The sequence below is a fragment of the Limulus polyphemus genome, unplaced genomic scaffold, assembly GCF_000517525.1.
Source record: "Limulus polyphemus unplaced genomic scaffold, Limulus_polyphemus-2.1.2 Scaffold175, whole genome shotgun sequence".
Classification (NCBI taxonomy): Eukaryota; Metazoa; Arthropoda; class Merostomata; order Xiphosura; family Limulidae; genus Limulus; species Limulus polyphemus.
This window is the reverse complement of record NW_013665785.1, coordinates 196,026-216,752: the sequence shown is the minus strand read 5'-3', so window position 1 is coordinate 216,752 and position 20,727 is coordinate 196,026. Positions and strand designations below refer to the sequence as shown.

Sequence of the window (20,727 nt, the reverse complement as noted above, 5' to 3'; positions counted from 1 at the left end):
TAGAATAAATAAACTAAAAAATACATTACTTAGAATAAATAAACTAAAAATACATTACTTTGAGTTAATTTGAAACATTAAGGATGAGTAATTATCGCTGAAAAAATTATGGAAAACATATGTTCCATATTGATCGTATTCACAGAAGTCTCACGTTGTGAAGGATGGAATGCGTGCGATTGTATAACAACTGATAATAGGAGGCGCCACAGTTATATAACACACTACAAAATGAGGATTAAAACTTTCTGCAAATTACAGGAAATTTCCTAATGTCTATCATTTATACGTATGGGTTTCACGTTTCAAGAGTGAAACCTAAAATGTTTCAGCTTAATAGTAGCAGTTATCAGGAGATATTTTAAGAAAATTTATCGGCAAAAATCAGTGTTGACTTTCCTAATCAACGAACTATATTTTTAAAGAAACATTGTGTATCGCATTTATTTGAATTAAACATGGCTATAATGATATCGTTTTCCTTTATAATAATAATGGCAGTAGATTTTTTGCTTTTTTAAATAATAAAATAGGATGTAGCAGTATTGCATTCGTTTAGAATAACCCCGATAATAGCAGCATACCATTCCTTCAAAATAACCCCGATAATAGCAGCATACCATTCCTTCAAAATAACCCCGATAATAGCAGCATACCATTCCTTCAAAATAACCCTGATAATAGCAGCATACCATTCCTTCAAAATAACCCTCATAATAGCAGCATACCATTCCTTCAAATAACCCCGATAATAGTAGCATACCATTCCTTCAAATAACCCTCATAATAGCAGCATACCATTCCTTCAAAATAACCCCGATAATAGCAGCATACCATTCCTTCAAAATAACCATGATAATAGCAATACCTTTTTTCTTTTTTTTTGGAATAAACCAGGTAATAGCAGTTATCATAGGTACTCTAACTTATCTGGAGCAACTTAATGAATTGTTATTTTTTGTTTAAAGTAATTCTTTAGACGTTTTGTGGTCACTCATTAACTCCCATGCAATATATAAATTTAATATTTAGTGTCACAAATTCTCGAGCTCCATTTTTCCATGATATGGACGTGGCTTGGTATTAGTGTGCCGACTAAAATTTGAGGGTCCATGATTCATAGTTTGAGGCCGTATGCACGTTATAAAACAACACTGTCAAATAGAATTATTCGATGAGTTGACAGGGAGGGAAATAGGCTGCTGTTGACTAGCCTCCTTCACTCTTGTTTATCAGTTCAAAATTAGGGATGGCTAGTGGCAATATCTCTCGTGTAGCTTTGCGCAAATATGGCAAACAAAAATATTTTTCGTAGGTTAATGCTTTGTAAAAAATATTTATAACAAACGTATATTTTTCTCAACTAATGTTTATTTAATTGCAAATAAAAACATATTATTACCTTCAGTATATTATATATAAATTATAATATGTCCCTGTTTGAATTAAAAATCTACTAGCAAAGCCCATATATGTGAACAAACTAGCGCTTTTGCCCACAGTAGTATTCAATTTGGTTAAAATAAAGAATTTTATTTATTGATGTCAGAGAAATAGCATAAAACAAGAGGGAAGCCTCAATAGCCGTGGCACTTGAAAATCTTTTAGACGGGATTAGAGTAAATAAATCTATGATATCTTGGGCGTGGTCAAATACATCAATCGAAAGGGTGTGACCTCTTAAGTCCAAAACTGTAATTAGATCTCAAATTGGTCAAGATATGACGGAGCTAGGAGCTAAAATTTTGTACTTGAAAACAAAAACAAACTCAGAGCCATTCTATGAGCCGCTATGCCGCGGCAGAAAATGCAATGAAAAAATATACGAATATTTCTTTCTATATGAAAATATAAGTATTCATTTATCAAGAAACAGAATAAATTGATTAATAAATCTTAAAATGACCAATAAGTTCCACTTCTTAAAAATATTTTTCTAAATTATTTATGCAGCTAAAAAAACACCAGAGGAAGGGCACCCCAGCCCGAAACGTTGTGAATATTAAAACATCTATTTTGCATTAGCCATTTTTCGTGGTATACGTTTATTTCCCCTTTTTGTTTCCCGTTGAAGCAGATAGCTGAATTTGGGTTTATGACGAAAACATTTAAACAAGAACAAAAGAAGCATCAACACTACATTAATTTACACTGATTATATATAGAAAATGGGTGATTTCACCTAAATTGTTCGTTAATTTCTGTACAATGAATGTTTTAACAGGAAAAAAAGATAAACTTATGTAATATGATGCAGTATATGAAGCATATCCGTAGTTAACAATATAAAAACAACTCGGTAGTTGAAAGTTATATTTTTTCTACTAACGTTCAAACATTTAGCGTGAAGTATAAGTTACGTAAAGAAACTGTAAGAACAATTTATGTCCAATGCACAGAAATGAGCCTCTGTGTAAATATTGCGTATGAATTTAATTCTGTTTTTGCCAAGATTTCAATACGGGTTTACACATAAAAGTAATGTCTCAAAATTAGGGTGTGCAAACCAAGTATGATTCAGGCTTTGACAAAATATAAGCTCCAAATATCTATGTAAAAACCACAGTGGTGGCATGTATACAATGTCAGTCTTATAACCTTACAGAATGAAACCTACAAGTTAAAGCACTAAGATTCTGTGACTGAAGAAGAGCTGGAATATTTATTGTTATATTCTGCTTTTGTCGGATGCCTATATTGATATAGTTGCAAATCATAACGGAAAGCATTTTGTCTAACATAAAAATAAAATGTTAATTCCAAACACTTCCGACAAAGGAGAACAATTTCAATGTTTGTGATAATTCCCTTCTTATCATAGTGCGGACGAAAGAATTGACAGTACATTTCCTACTAACGTTGTCGTTCAGCACAATGGAAGTTGTTCGTATATTCCGCCGGGGATTTTCAAAAGCACGTGCAAGATTGACATCACATGGTTTCCTTTCGACGATCAGAAATGTGTAATGAAATTCGGATCATGGACGTACGACGGAAACTCCTTGGACCTCCTCTTGTCTAGTGACGAAGCTGATCTCTCAAACTATGTGGTCAATGGAGAATGGGATTTAATAGGTATGTCATAAGAATGGGATTTAATGGGTATGTCGTAAGAATGGGATTTAATTGGTATATTATGAGTAAACAAAACCTCGAAATGAGAGAGAGAAATAATTCTCTTTCGCCTGGTGTTAACTACAAAAGTTTTTGTTTTTTTTATAAACGAGTAAATGTTCTACCTTAACTATTCTAATATCAACATATTGCCACATAGACTTAGCATGCTCATTATTTCCTTTTTTTTTATCAGTGAAACTCGTAGGTTTCATCCAGTACCAACATTCTTTAGTTCGACTAGATACAAATTTAACTGTGGGAAACGTTTTGAAAAATAAAAAAAAAAACCTTTTCAAGCTCATTGAAAAAATAATAATATTCTTATAAATTGGCTATGTATAATATTAAAAATAATTATGCATATACAAGCGACACATGTTCCAAAGTCACAAAGAAAGTAGTAATGGCAGTTAAATGAGGAATCTATTATTGGTGCAAAACAATATCACAAAAAATACAAACGAGAAAAGTATAAGTTGTACAATGCATTAATATTTTGTATGTGAGACCTCTGACTTACACAGAACATTATAACTTTTATAACTTTTTATTTATAAATGTTCATGTTGCCGTACAGTGTTTCAATGTATTGCTGTTTAATATTGTAAGAAGTGCCTTGTATTGCTATCTACAATTCAGCCAAGTTGTTTGGTCGATTTTTGACTTTCTAAGTTTTATGTAAAGCCAATCAACCTTAAGAATGTTCATATTAGAACTATGTGCGGATCATACCATGGCCGTGAGCGTTCCATTGGCTTCTTTAGCGTCAATATATGAATCACTGCCGAATGAGTCGTGTTGCTTGGGGAATGGAATGATGGATAAGAATTTGCCTATACCTGTCAATATAGAGGGTGCCATCAGTTGTGTGTATATCACCAACACCGTTGAGTGACTTGTACTGCTCCTCACTATGCTATAATATATTGTCGTTCTCTTCTCTTCCATAAAACAGTCTCCCCCCCCCCCAAACCAATTTGAATCCTGCTTAATCGGTAAAAAGCACACGTATCCAGCTTTGCTTAATCCATTATTTGGCTACATCTTCTCAGCAGCGATTTTTGAACAGTTTATATGACAGCATGTAACATTCACATGTAACATTCAGCATTTAACATTCACAGCTATATTTACAGCAAATTCATTGATAAGATCTGTACTGGAACGTTGTTTATATCACACATAACATACTATGGGATATTGAACATCAATTCTGGAGAGTTTCCATTTCTAAGACTACCACTTTTATTTCTAAAACCATGTCAGCCTCGCATATTGTCTTCAAGTGCTAACAATCTGGCATCAAATATGTTTATATAGCTGTTGACAATCTGGCAGCAAAATATGTTTCTATACCTGCTAACTATCTGGCTTCAAAATATGTTTATATAGCTGCCACCAATTTGTCATCAAAGTATATTTACTTATGTGCTAACAATTTAGCATCAAAATATGTTCGTGTATTTCCTACCAATCTGGCATCCAAATATGTTTATATAGCTGTTAACTCATGCTGAAACGAGCAGTATTGCTGCAGCATTGCACATAGACCTTAACCAGCCAAAACTAATTTTTACAAACTTTTCATGCTGCTTTACAGTCCCAGAAGCCATTACTAGATTCCAACAGCTACTACTGGGCATATAATTACTGCCTATATTCTTATAAGTGGGTCTGGCATGGCTCAGTGGTTAGCGCTCCGGACTGGGAATCCTTGGTTCCATGGTTCGTGTTCCGTTAATTCAAATTCACGCTCCGCTTTTGAAACTACGGGTGGGTTATAAGAGTGACGGCCAAATCCCACTCTTCGATTAGTGTAGCTTAACAGTTGCCAAAGGGGCGCATTAAATTAGCTATCTTCTCTCTAGTCTATCAGTTTGAAATTGTGGACAGCTAGTTAAGATAGCCAAAGTGTAGCTTTGCGCAAGTATTCAAAACAAACAAACTTTTATAGGTTTTATACTGGCGTAGCAATTTCTGATTACTTGAGTAAAACATAATCGCAGTCTAAGCTATATATATATATATATATTTGTGAGAGTGTGCGTAAGATTTTATTTAACTGTATTAAAACGCATGGCCAGGTGGTTAGGGCGCTCGACTCGCAATCTGTTGGTCGCGGGTTCGAATCCCGCCCTTTCAGCCGTGGGGGCGTCATAATGTGACGGTCAATCCCACTATTCGTTGATAAAAAAGTAGCCCAAGAATTGGCGGTGGGTGGTGATGACTAGCTGCCTTCCCTCTAGTCTTACACTGCTAAATTAGGAACGGCTAACGCAGACAACCCTCGTGTAGCTTTGTGCGAAATCCATAACAAACAAGCAATTAAAACGCATTAGGCATAAATCTAATTTTCATAAAAAACTACACTAGCTTTGTGTCTAGTCAAAATGGTTTCAATCATCTAAGCTTTTTGATAACATAACATCTAGAGGTAAATTTTTTTGTCCTAGTAATACCTTAAAATGTAGTGATTACGAGTTAATTTTTTTATGGGCTGAATAAATAAAGAGTAAACGTATCCTTTTTTAACGCTGCACTCGTGAAGTTAATTGTAACATTTTCACGCTGCACTTATGAAGTTAATTGTAATGTTTTTAATGCTGCATTGGTGAAGTTAATTGTAAGATTTTTCTAACTTAGAGAACTATTTCATGGTTATCTACTTGACTTTAGGTGTAACTATTGAAAAAACTTACACGTATATTCAAACCGACTCTCTTTCTTACAGTTGTTTAAATATATCTATAAACACTGTTTTTTCAGAATTTCCTGGAGTTCGAAATATAATATACTACACTTGTTGTCCTCAACCCTACGTCGACATAACTTTCACCTTACACATCAGACGTCGTACTCTCTACTACGGCTTCAACCTTATAATTCCTTGTGTTCTTATTTCATCAATGGCTTTGTTGGGATTTGCATTACCACCAGATTCTGGAGAAAAGCTAACTCTGGGTGAGCTACGCTTTTCAGATTGTCTTAAAATATAAGTACAGTTACGTTTCAGGCAACTAATAGATTTTTTTCTCATTTTACGGTTAATGTTATTTTTGATAATAACGTTTTCAACCTCCATTAAGTTCAGAGATTAATAAATAATACCAGTGGCACAGCGGTATGTCTGCGGACTTACGACGCTAAAATCCGTGTTTATATATCCGTGGTGGGCAGAACACAGATAGCCCATTGTGTAGCTTTGTGCTTAATTATAAACAAATAAACAATTAAAAAATAAATAAAGATAATTGTCGAAAGAGACTTTATGAAATTAACTTTGATAATGGTGCCTTCTGAAAAAAAAAGCATCTCAAGCAAGAATTATTGACGTTCTTGACTTATTTTACATAAAATAACTTTATATTAATATGTGAAGGATAAATCAAGACATACACCTGACTTTCCAGATGGTAGATTACGTTCAGTGTTTTTACTACACTTGAACATTCTTAACTTTCCAGATGGTATATTACGTTCAGTGTTTTTACTATACTTGAACAATCCTGACTTTCTAACTATACTGAAAAGTCATATGTTTCTAAGACAACTGAATCACATTGGAATCAACTTGTAGTGCATATTAAGTAGCGTAATGGAATTATTTCTTGTACATCTAGAACCGATATAATAATATATCTAAAGCTTGTGTTTTGATATTTAGCATTAAATTATAAACATAAAGCAAAATTGTTAGAATTATATGAAGACCGTAGATTTGAAATTATGACCAAACTTTTCCCATATATGTGAGGAAGTCAAATCTCTTGTGGGTGATATTGCCTTAAGACAATTGCCTAATTAATCGTTTAACGCAGAAACGAAGTTTCTGATGCTTTACATAGGGATCATCCTTGACAATAACAAATGAAGTCATTAACATCATGAATAGCCAAGCTATAACGATTATTAAATCCTTCTCATTAAACCAAACACACTAGGGTGTCTACTAAATAACACCAAACAGGATAATTATATAGAAACTAATTGATGCCATGAGCTGAGCAAACCATGTACGCTATAAAATTCCAAATATATCCGCAGTTAGGTTTAAGTACAATTTTCACCTCTCAAACTCTTGAAACTCGAATGATGTAATTTTATTCTAATTACGAAGTGATCTCATAGAAAGAATAAATGCTAAATTACACGTTGCAGTAACTTGATATGCAACAATGTTAACAAGCCATTGTTGCATAATATTTTATAATATATATTACAATCTCACGTTTTAGTGACTTTATAAGCAGAATTTGATGGGAATAAAATTTTCTTATTATCTATGTACTGAAATAAAAATGCATAATTTCATATGATAAGATCTAAGATTAAAACAAAAGGTCTAAAGCACATGTCAAAAACCTATCTTTCATTATTCACGTATATTTCAGAAGCTTGAAGACACTATATAAAAAACTTGGTATATTTTTTGTCTTTTTTGTCCTAGCTGATCGCAAAGTTTCGTTTCCATTTTCGTCTGCGAGAAATAATATGCAAATGTTTAATATATCTTTTCTACCAAGAAATTGGCGAAGAAATTAAAGCCCAATCTCTAACAAGAATAAGAATCCCAGCAAACTTCAGAGCATTGGACGACTAATTGAGAGCCGTTCAACTGTTAGTCATAGTCCGAATTGCAAACTACTTTTTACAAGACATCCTAAAAATTATCGAAATAAGAAAGAAGCTCGAATGGCATGTAGTGGATTTTTCTCAGCGCAACTGCAGGTTTTAATATCATTAAAATTTTTGATTTTTTTAATTATCTTCCACGAAATAAAATAAAATAAACTTTAATGGGATTGATATTAAGAGATCGTGTTAACTGGATTGCAATCCAGTATTCAACATAATAAGTATTCTTATAGATTTTACTTATTTTTGTATAATAAAGGAAATAATATGACACAGGTGCACGCATCTTTGATGATCGGCTGATGAATTGGTAATGTTCTTGTATTAACATTTACAGAATAACTTAGAAATCATATTCGGTGTTCCGCCAGATTGTTATTGACTCATTTAAGTTATCCACATTTGTTTATTTATCTTTCTTTGGATAAGTCCAATTTTCGCTTGGAAATGAAAAGTTGTTTCTATTGTAGCAATTTCGTACAAGATGTATTTGCTTGGGAACGTTAAGGGCATTATTGAAATAAGATTTAATTTTAGTAAATATCCCTTTCTGCTGAAGGTTTAATAAATAAGCTTTAAGATATGTAATAAAACAAATTTGTCGGCAACCGTTTCCACTGATATCTCACTTATTAAGCCTTATGCTCCATGATTGATTACAGACCTCGGTGTCAAATAAATATTCCTACCTCTAATACAGTCTGTCTATAAGAGTCTATCCATCAGTATATGACAAGTTTCTTAAAAACCAGTATAACTGGCAAGGTAATTTTTCCTTGATTATTGTACGTTACATCCTTGTAGAATCTTTTACTTGAAAAAGTTCACACTATTTACTATGTCAAACTTGATGAATCTCGACCAGTTTTGTTTCTTCGAGTATCATATTTACAACTTCTGGTTTTCTTATTTTACTCGAAACCATTCTCACGATATGTCTGCGCTTTCAGCCTCTGCACCATTTTACCCCAAGCTAACTACTTTCCGTTGAGTGGCTGGCCAGCTGTTGAGCAAGTTCACTCGGCTTTTGTTCAAGTGATTGTGTGTGTGTATGTCACTAGGACAAGATGAAACGTGGATTTACTTATCTTTTCTTTTGCTTTAATTAATCAATAACACACAATTTTCTGGAAAACTTTGAAAGGAAATTAAATAAACTAGATAATGAAACCATAAGCAGTCTCTGAAAGTTTTTTTTATTATCTACTTCCCATCAAATCCTCAAAAGATATTCAGGCATTTAATGTTAGTTGTGACTAAAATCTGATCTTAGAACTTTTCTAAGTCTTATCAAGTTGGATAATTTTTTTGAAACAGTTTCATCGAAATACTGATAACAAATGTAAAATGTGAAATATAATAAATATTTCTTAGCTGATGAACGCACAACTTCTCCAGAATACAGTCATTAAAAGTACGGGTTGGAATTGATGTGGAATTTTCCAAACTTATTTTAGAGCACTATTTTATGTATCTATTGTTTTTTCGATAGTTAAAGTGACTTCGAACCCTGTAAAATTCTGATCATTATGAGCACATTTTAAGTGTATGAAGAAGAATAAATTGGTATAAGTTGATATCAAATGTTTCACGAAACTTGCAGAATTAAGAATAAGTATCAATAAAAACATATATAGTATACGTCAACAATTAAGTTACCACCCAATAACTAAGTCCTCATAAAAAGAACTAAGAAAAAAATCCCTATTATATTTTAGTTGGGTGTGTCTCTTCTAAGGCATTAAGTATTTCGTTTAAGTGAAAATAAATGTGAACAAATTTGAGGTAATAGCTGGGATGAAGAAACTATTCCATAAAAATTGATAAACATTTGTGAACCCTTCAATAAACTGGCTTATTACTATCAGGTGTAAATCAGAAAAGAAAAAGATACAATATGTTTTCAAAATCTACTACTGAGAAATCAGAGCAATGCATGTTAAACGTGATAATAGGCTGATAAAAACCTAGAATCAAAATATGCCATTTAGAAAAGGTGAAGTTAGTATAGATTTTAGAGGTAGATTTAAGCTTTTGCTCTAAACTGTGTTGTAACTTGATACATTGAAGAACCTAATTATAAGAGTGTTATAAAAAATCAAACTTATCATATATAATAATGAATATTTTTTCAGGTGAATACAATGAAGACGACAATGGTTTTAATAGTTTGAAGCCATCGACATTGTTCTGTGTACTAACATAACGCTTCCAGAGGATGTTGTCCTTCATTTAATGTTTTATAATGTTGTTTAAACATTTTTTTTAGGTGTCACAATCCTATTGTCGTTGACGGTTTTCATGCTTCAGCTAGCTCAGAATATGCCACCGACATCTGATGCTGTATCCATCATAGGTGAAGTGTCTATTCACACCACTCTTGTCTCCTTGTTGCACGTGGATTTCTACCCTAGGCCACCTAGTGGTAGTAGGCCAAACTTGTTCCCAGAATGAATCACCCATGCTCGCTTGTTGTTATTTGCAGGTGTTACCATCCTACTTTCCCTGACGGTGTTTTTGCTTCTCGTGGCGGAATCCATGCCACCGACCTCTGATGCTGTTCCTCTGATAGGTGCGATGTTTGTGTCTGTCGACCTGTGTATACGTTCAGTGTGACTAGTGACGTCCTTGGTTTGATTGTGATAAACAACAATAAACCTTTAAAACGTACTTTTCTTCCATACACACACACACAATCAGGTATAACACGTAGGCATAAAAATTAATTTCGTTTGAATCATCAAAGAACATCTCGTTATCACCACAAAAGTATATATGAATTTTAAAAAATGAAGCAAACTATATGAACACACCCACATTAATACTAGCAAGTTACATCATGAATTCTATGATTTACATTTATCTAACTGGGTTACTCCTTACATAACAATATTCTGACGTAATTTTGTGGTGAATTGTATCTAGTTAAGGGTTGTTTGTTAATTCAGTTGCATAATTTCACTTGTTACTTCTTTCAATTGTCTCTTTCTTTATGAATGTAGTTGTAAAATGTATATAATTTGTTTTCGTAACTGGACTTATAACTGTAAGGAGAAACTATCAAGTTTATTGCTCAGCCTACATTTGTAATGTTTAAAGTACCTGTAAAATCTTTCCTGTTTCAAATAAATCGCTTAAATAATCAAATAATATCTAGAATATATATAAATATAACACTATTTTTTGGAAGCACTGTTAAAGCAAATATATATCTACAAAAGTCGGAACACTGTTATGTGATACTATTTCTAAATAATTATATACAATATGAAGTTCTCATAGTATTTCCATACCATGAATGTTTGTGAAAATTCGTTTTTTTTCTTTCCTAACATTTAAAATGAAATCCAATTTTAAACGATATTTTACACTTTCATTCGTAAAAATTAGGAGCTTCTGATCACAATTCATTATGGAATAATATTTTTAGTATACTTGTATAAATTTCAGTTCGTTGTGAGTTCTATGATTTTTCTCAAACCTTGAATTTTGGCAAGTTTATATATTTTGTATGCTTTGGAAAACTTATCACTACATATTAAACGTTTCAACAGCTAATATCACAAACCATTAGAAGCTTTATTTCTGCTTTTAAGGCAAAACTATGGTCACCAATTATGTCTTTTACAGGACTCAGCAGATCATACTGATGAAAGTAAATGCAGAAGGATGCTGAGGATATATAGATGGCGCTAGTTTCTATTGTTTTTAGGTATTGAAAACCAACGTGGTGGTGTAGATAACAAGAATGGTGAAACTATTTTAAAATTAGCATTACCAAAACTGATTTTATAATGATATCGAGTGTTATACGGTCACAAGTCATTAAAATCAGACGTATTTATATCATAGTGGTTTCAACCAGTGCCACTACTATAACAAGGTTCACATTAAGCATTGAGTTGGTTACAAACTTTTATTTGAATACTCCCAATACACTTTATTGTAACCTTTTCCACATACAACAGTTCACCTGCAATCTTTCATCTTTTCTTCTCCTTGTTATCTATGCACTGCTTGCTCAAGCATGTTTTGCACGAGACAGGTTTGTACCTCTTTCACTGTCACTACACTTCACTCATCGATACTTGTTAATGGTTGATTTTGTGATTGTCATGTTGTCTCTATTGTTGTCCACACGTTTGTCTGTAATTTGACAATTGTAACTGATTGATCTGTTATGAACGCAACCTAATGCCTGGTACTGGGTGTGTTTGAATTTTGAAGTTTCGTACGTTAATTATTTCATTTTAAAAATGATGAACTAATTTTCTTTTTCATTTAAAGGATATATAAAATTAATTACACATTAACTGTTGGTGATATTGAGGAAAGTGAAACTTAATTTTAAGTTAATGATATTTTACAAAGAGGCATTACACTTGTGAATAGCAAGGAAAATAGAGTAGTGTACTCAGATATGTTCTCCTGAATTATTAACATAGAGCAGTCTATTTAAACATATTCTCCTGAATTATCAAAATAGAGTAGTTTACTCAAATATATTTTCCTCAATTATCAAAATTTAGCAGTGCACTTAAATATGTTCTCCTGAATTACTAAAATGTAGAAGCTTACTCAAATATGTTCTCCTGAATTATTAAAATAGAGTGTTGGATTTAAATATGTTCTCCTGAATTATTAAAATAGAGTATTGGATTTAAATATGTTCTCCTGAATTACTAAAATAGAGTATTGGATTTAAATATGTTCTCCTGAATTATTAAAATAGAGTATTGGATTTAAATATGATCTCCTGAATTATTAAAATAGAGTGTTGGATTTAAATATGTTCTCCTGAATTATTAAAATAGAGTGTTGGATTTAAATATGATCTCCTGAATTATTAATTATTAAAATAGAGTGTTGGAATTAAATATGATCTCCTGAATTATTAAAATAAAGTGTTGGATTTAAATATGATCTCCTGAATTATTAAAATTCCTTCTTATCATAACTAGTTGTGTCAAATATACACCTTAATTACAACAAGGTTCACTGTATTAATTTTAACTGAAAGTAGGTGCATTTTCTAAACTCTTCGGTGTTAGTTAGTGTATATTGTTGAATTAAATAATCTCTAACTTGCAATGGTATCTCTAAAATGCGTAGCTTTCATGCGTTCTTTCTTCCTACAGGTACATACTTTGCCTGCACAATGGTAATGGTAGCATTTTCTGTAGTCATGACAGTCGTCGTCCTGAACTACCATCACCGTAACTCGGACACACACGAGATGCCACGATGTGTAAGTGACATAGATATCTTATACTAATTGTAGAGGGATATTTTGAATTAACATAGAAATATTATACTAAATTAGAGGGATATTTTTAATTAACATAGACATATTATACTAATTGTAGAGGGATATTTTTACCTAACATAGATATCTTATACTAATTGTAGAGGGATATTTTGAATTAACATAGAAATATTATACTAATTTAGAGGGATATTTTTACCTAACATAGATATCTTATACTAATTGTAGAGGGATATTTTTAATTAACGTAGAAATATTATACTAATTGTAGAGGAATATTTTTAACTGACATAGATATCTTATTCTAATTGTAGAGGGATATTTTTACCCGACAAAGATATCTTATACTAATTGTAGAGGGATATTTTTACCCGACAAAGATATCTTATTCTAATTGTAGAGGGATATTTTTACCTGACAGATATTTTATACTAGGGATATTTTTAACTGACATAGAAATCTTATACTAATTGTAGAGGGATATCTTTACCCGACAAAGATATTTTATACTAATTGTAGAGGGATATTTTTACCCGACAAAGATATCTTATACTAATTGTAGAGGGATATTTTTACCTGTCATTGCCCTAGTTTGGACAAGACTCAAGGCTATTTCTTTACTATTCCATCTGTTTGTCAGAAAATTGGAAAACGTGATATTTACGGTTTTATCGAAATTTTAACTTAACTTTAAAATGCATTTAATTTTAAGCTAACGATAATTGTAATTTATGTCAATAATGATCAAAATACACATTACGCACTTATTTTAATTGATTTTAATGTTTATGAGTTTCCTCTAGATTCACTACTTATTCTATGATATATTTTCCATTAGGAATAAAAAATAAGAATTTATTTGATTATTCTCGATTGCAATTACCAAAAAGCATCATTCTACAAAGACATCTTTGTGTAAACGTTTCTTGTTTAACCCACGTCTGAAAACAAAAGTAATGTTTATTACAAAACATAAAATCCAACCAGATGAAAAACACCGACTTATTTAAATTTTATTAAATGCGAAATACTTGAATATTTGTAAGGGAACAGCATCAAAGGGTGCGAAAAAATAATAATACAACCGTTGTTACTAGCAGGGCATTTCAACATTGGACTATATTTCTGATAATCAATGAACGAAAGAGTTTCATAACTTGACTAAATATTTTTAACTCAATATTTATAACTAAGAGAAATAAAAATATGATAAAAGCATAAGTTAAACCCCTGTTTCTAGCTCTAAGTAATTTATTTTAGTTATTTTATAATTCAGAATAACTTTGTTAACATCATCATGATGACCACTAAGGTGTCTTCAAAGAAACAAAACAAAATATCCAAACTTCAGTTCCACTTAAATAAATCGTGAAGCAAAGCTATAAATCTATTTTTTTCGAGAAACTGTATGTAATATAACAAATGACGTAGACAGATGTACATTGTAACAGCTGCTTTGTTTTTTCGGTGAAAACTTTTAAGCACAACTACATGTTCTGGGCTCATTTTGCCATCACACATATTTTCAGCCAGTAAGTACTTTGCTCACATTCTTATCCTTCCCATGCGGCTACTTTTTTGAGCTTCGATCTGTCTGACGCTCGAGATGAAGGTTAGAAGCATATCACATGATACGACTCTTATCAGCTCTCTTTAAAAGACTGATAACTGTTCGTCAACTCAGTTCGATTTCTCTGTCAATCCTGTGAGTACGCTTCAAGATAACATCTTTATCATTTTGCTTACCTAATTTACACTAATATTTTACTTTGTGCTACTTTGAAGAATAATAACATATTGTTCATATTAATAAATTATTCTTATGTCGACCAAAAGAACATCAAACAAACACGATTTTTTACTGAAATTAGTAAAGCTAAAAAAACTGTCAAAGATGTATATTTAAGACTATTAGTTTTGTGAAATTATTCCCATAAATTTTCATTGCAAGCATGTAATTAGTATTACTAACGAAGCAAATTATAATTATGATAATTAATAGAAGTATATTTCAGATTAATCAGTTACACGTGTTACTTTAAGTTCATCAATCATTTTACTCTAAAAAATGTTGACTATTTTATAGCAGTCGCTGTTAGCTTACTAGTCTCTTTTTGACATTTTTCTAGATAAAATCTATATTCCTCGTCTGGCTTCCTTGGGTTCTGCGCATGAGCAGGCCAGGTCGAAAGATGAGAGAAAAAAGTTTAATGTTCAATAGCAAAATGAAGGATTTGGAAATGAAGGAGCGGTCTTCCAGGAGCCTGTTGGCCAATGTCTTGGACATCGACGACGACTTCCGACCTGCGTACTCTACGCCTGGCTACCTCCACGTTTCAAATGATGACAACGCAGCCATACATTCTTGTATCATTACACAAAGAGAAATAAGTGCTATCACTCGTGAACTTCGCTTTATCACAAACCATTTGCGGGAAGATGACGATGCGAAGGAAATCATAGCAGAATGGAAATTCGCTGCCATGGTGATTGACAGAGTATGTCTGATAATGTTTACCATATTCACAATGGTGTCAACTTTCCTGTGCCTTTTTTCGGCGCCTCATCTTGCAGCTTAACCCATTCAAAAGAAGGAAAAAATCCTCAAAAATATGTCATATTATTACTGTACTGTCTTTTTGTTTTATGTACCTTTTCATAGAAACTGAACATGAACAGCAAAACACTCCAACATCTGCTGAAGCTCATGAACAATTGGAGCTCACGAATTAATTCAGGTGCCAATGATACACGCATGTGATAAGGCAACTCAATTCTAAACTTATTTACAGTCGGTATAATTAGTGTAACCACGAAAGTTTTGCGCTTAATCTATATCAGAATAAGTAGGAGGAGCATGTAATGAGAAGAAGTTGTAAACAATGTGTTTCATGACTGGTGAAGAGAGCTGGGTTGTCTTTTCGTATTGCAATACTGCACTTCAACATGTTCGCAATATGTGTTCTATAAACGTCCTAAAATTAGCAGGAAGTCATAGCTTTCGTTGTGCTGTGATAAACAAGTCTAATGTCAGGTTGTTTATGTAGATAGCGTCTTCATTAACAGTTCGACTTAATTTAACACATTATTTAAAGTTAGAATTTACTGCGTTTGTTCCTAAGAAATCTCAACGTATGTTTCACTTGAGGTCATATTTTACTGTCAAAGGGGTAAATAAGTTACCCTTCTTATGTATGCATTGTCTAAACACATCCCTTAAGTGCTGTAGATAGTAACAAGTAATACGTAGAGCTATTAATTTAGGGTACGTACTCCTTTTCTTTCTTTTTTTTTTGTTTAACTTTCAGTAGGCTTGTCACTAGCTCTCACGGTCTTTAAACACTTATAGACTGCTGTTGTCTTTGGTCCTTAAACACTTATTACATGTCAGTCTTTCACGAGAAATGTTAGTCCATCGCGCTAAATTCTGCTTCCAGATCAGTGTCATTTTGCTACGATTAACATCCTAAATAAGAATTATAGGATACCTTGTAGTTGCTCAACTTAATGTCATAACGAACATCGCGCACTAATGATTTTTGTTGTTGTTGTTGTTTTTTTGCGTTAGAATGATGCGTTATATCTGGTGTACAAGCTGACACTTGCGTTACATAAATAAGGACGCAAATATTCACGTGTCAACAACCTACAGTGCAATTGCTTTCTCATAACCCAAACAAATACTAAAATATGCGAATAATTTTAGAGATCAATCAACGTAAAGAACGAACTGTGTAGCGAACGAGACAAGTTATATTAGGCTTAGTGTTAGCCCAATTCTTCACCTATTCTTAACGTTTTTTGTTCAAAAACATATTGGGATGCATAAATGTAACGATCAACTAAACAATTCAATAGTGTTTAGCTATTACATATTGAAGAATACTTCACAAAATTGGGGACATTTGGACATCGAAAGCAATGCATTTCTGTTATACACAGCATTATATTTTCGAGAGCTTAGGGCTTAGTTTTCTCTAAGAGGGCATTGATTTTAGCTTAAATAATAATATCTCAATCATTAGCACCAGTTGATTAGTTAATTTTGAAGAATCTTACGTTATCTAGTATACTTAGGAAAATAACAAAATTTCACATGGCTTCCACATGGGGAAAATTGATGTTGGTTAGTTAAACTTGTGAAGTAAATGTTTTGCATCTGGTTGGTCTGTTAATCAATAATTCCTGGTTCATTACTCATACCATAGAAATGTATTGAACCTAATATAAGAAATTTATCTTTGAAGTAAATGGAAACCATGTGAATGTTTAAAAATACGTTGAAAAAGAGGGGCCTATTTTGGTGAGGTACATAATTGATAGCTATTTTCTAAACAGTGGAGAAGGTGTAATCTTCTAACCTTAGATGCTAAAACGTTGTTGTCAAATATACACAAGGTGAAGTTATTAGCTTTAGCTTCAGATTTCAGTATAAAGTAAAAATATAAAAGAAAAGCCTCAGTCAGCAAATAACAACTTTGACACATATCAAAATATTGCTTATGTCTGAGCACGTGATGCTTGGATCCGGAGTTCGAGTGTCATTGCTTTTATATAAATGCCATTCCTTCCTCTACATCTTTTAAAATTTTCTTAGATGTACAAAACAATTAACTGTTAATGTGTTCGTAAATTTGGGCTTGTGATTCCGATAAAAAGTAGATAAACCTAGTTTCTTAGACAGATAGAAAAATCTATATAATTTTAACCATTATTGCACTGTTTGATCTGTCGTATTTCCTCCTACTCTACAGAAACAAACTTTGCATTTAATTAATACTTGAACATGTAAGTTGAAATTCAATGCTTTCTTGGTTTTTTCTTGTAGTTATTCTGTCGGGCGTTACAGTTTTGAATTTTCCTTTCAAATCTCTTTGTGTATGTCGTTTGAGTGTGATTAGTAAAGTTTGTGTGTTGTCAATAAAATGATTTTCCCCATACACAGGCTATCAAGTTTTCATTTTCACTTTAATAACTTCTATACCGATGAAATGATAGTTATTCTTGAATCATACGTGCCATAGTTGTCAAATAACGTTACTCCATTTTAAACGAGCTAGTAATAAAAGATGTGGACGGAGCAGAACGTTGAGTCTGTGTTCGACCGCGATTTTTCTCGACAAATATGCGGAAGGTTCGTTATAACGGACTTAATGCGTATGATGGTTAAGAATATTTCAACGAACATCAACCTAGTTGACGCGCTTTTCTCCCTACCAGAACCTGACCGAACATCGCTGAATTTCGAGTTCTCTGAACAAATATAATATTTCTAGTAGCAATACTATCAGTCAAAATTTTAAAACAGAAAATTAGATTTTATTTAGGTGCTAAACAAAAAATCTCGAGTATAGACTAACAGAATCCGTATTTTCTTGGCAACGAGTGTTACAGTGATACTTTTTTTTTTTAATTAAGCACAAAGCTACATAAGGGCTATCTGTACTCTGCCCACCACGGGTATCGAAACCCGGTTTCTAGCGTTTTAAGTCCGCAGACATACCGTTGTGCTACTGGAGGGGCTACGGTGATACAGTGTTTATGTATCGTTCTCTAATTCCTAGAGGATGTCTTTAACAAAACCGTGCTTTGCATATGGGATAAAAATAATCTTTTCTATTCTATTCCATTAAAACTAAATGAAATATTAAATGTTAAAAACAGTACACATGATAATCATTGCTTTTATACAAATGCCGCTTCTTCCTCTACGGAACAATTCGCTTTTAATGTTATCGTAAATTTAGTTTCTTTAACGGAGAGAAAAACGTCCAATTTTAACCAAATATGTCAATGTTTATGTTCCTCCTACTTTAGAGAAAAAAAGTTTTCATCTAACTAATACTGAAACATGTAAGTTATATTTTCCCTTTTGTTTTTATTTTGTAGTATATCCCAATTTTGAATTTTGAAAATTTGAAATGATGTTACACTAGAGTTGAATATATCAAATATCCTTAATCTATAGCTGTAAATATCGTGGTACCCTATTCCAAAGTACTGCTAGATCGTACATAAAAAACGTGGTATCTTTATTACCTGATATAACCGCCAGGTTTCACTTTCCATCACAAAGATAACTGTGTGTATTTGTGTAATGAGAAACGGCATCTACCAGCCAGCAAGATGAAAGTATTTTTATTGCAATATTCATTCTTTGAAATATTGTTTGACATCCTTAAAGTCGTCACATTGTTGTGAACAACACACGAGTAAATAAACGCTTCTTACTAATGCTCTAAATCTATCAAGCCCCCATGTGTATGTTACAAAGAGTATCAGCAAGCATCAATTGCTGTCTATTTGCCCTAATTTACAATCTATCACGTGTCTAGGCTCACAGCATACTGAATAATTCGATATATTATAAGGAAAGAAGAATATTTTGTATTACTCCAACCTCTGCCATAACCAATACCGAAGAGGCCTTTCGTACAGCACCAGAGCTCATCAAAGTCAGGCCAGCTAGAAAACGTCAGATACCAGTGGTTAAGGCGCTATTGATATCATCATTTTTCATGAACAATGACTACTATGGTGTAAATTAGATTACGTAAGCAAATTATAATTGTTATCAATTCTATTTAGGTCATTTATAAGTGAAACGTTTAAGGTAAGGACTAATAATACAATATTATGCATTTTGATAAAAGGTTTAGAAAACAACGTTTGGCCTTTGCGGCTTCATCGGGATTAATATACAATAGAGTGTTTTAACCCCGAAGAAGCCGTAAAGGCAAAACGTTGATTAAAATAAAAGTTATTTTATAAATATCTGGAGTATAAAGGTCGTTTTTTTTTCTAAACTTTTTATCCAAATGTGTAGATTCCTCCTGTATGCACTAACTACGTATTATGCATTTATTATATTTCTAACGCTGATTATTTTATTGTATTTATTTCTACTATTATTGAAAAAAACCCAAAAAAACAGGCAAACAAGCAAGCTTGTCTTCTTGTACTTGAAGCAGGTTAAACAACCAGAGGGTCATTGGAAGAAAACTAAATTAATAGTTCTAAGAACATATGAGTAAAACAAAGAAGAATATGTTATAGTATGTCAACCAAATTACATCTGTCATATCCAGTGGCGACGAGGACTATACTCAAACGTTTGTCTAGATAGGCCTGTAAAACAAAGTGCAAGTTGTAACAGAAATTTCTGGAAACTCCTTCTTAGTAAATATTGAAAAATACTTATAGTATCAGCATCTTCTGTGCTAATATGTACAAAGGCAATAGTTGAAATTCCTTTAAATAGTTACTAGTATCTTAAGTACGGTGTACACCCTGAAAACTGTGTCATGTTAAGACAACAAAACGAAACTACCTAATGGATCAATATGTGTATATGTGTTATACCACAGTCTTTCTCAATACCATGCAATATATCCAAGAAGGTCAAAGCTTTCATGGTTAACTGTAGGCTAGATTTCTTAAGATAGATCAAAGATCAGTTTGCATTTGTAAAAAGAAAAAAAAACTTGTTCTGATTAAGTCTGTTTTATTGTTCGTTGATAATGTTATGAATTAATAACAACTAAAAATAACATACTGATTAACTCAGTTTTATTGTTCGTTGTTAATGTTATTAATTAATAACAACTAGAAATACCATACTGATTAACTCAGTTTTATTGTTCGTTGTTAATGTTATTAATTAATAACAACTAAAAATATCATACTGATTAACTCAGTTTTATTGTTCG

At 32.3% G+C, this 20,727-nt stretch overlaps 1 protein-coding gene across 3 annotated transcripts in view; it reads left to right on the top strand.

Annotated features, from left to right (window-relative positions):
- LOC106478039 (neuronal acetylcholine receptor subunit alpha-7-like) overlaps positions 1-17,947 on the top strand; it is a 128,061-nt gene extending 110,114 nt beyond the window's left edge. Inside the window, exons 5-9 of one of the 3 annotated variants that reach the window (XM_022381554.1) lie at positions 2,822-3,075; positions 5,884-6,078; positions 10,238-10,324; positions 12,891-13,000; positions 15,148-17,947. In XM_022381554.1, coding sequence (XP_022237262.1) covers positions 2,822-3,075; positions 5,884-6,078; positions 10,238-10,324; positions 12,891-13,000; positions 15,148-15,597 — 1,096 coding nt within the window. In that variant the 3' untranslated portion in view covers positions 15,598-17,947. Of the gene's footprint in view, positions 1-2,821; positions 3,076-5,883; positions 6,079-10,021; positions 10,109-10,237; positions 10,325-12,890; positions 13,001-15,147 lie in introns of all 3 variants that reach the window. The other 2 variants (XM_022381555.1, XM_022381556.1) reach the window with 2 other exon arrangements.
- The last annotated feature ends 2,780 nt before the right edge of the window (positions 17,948-20,727 follow it).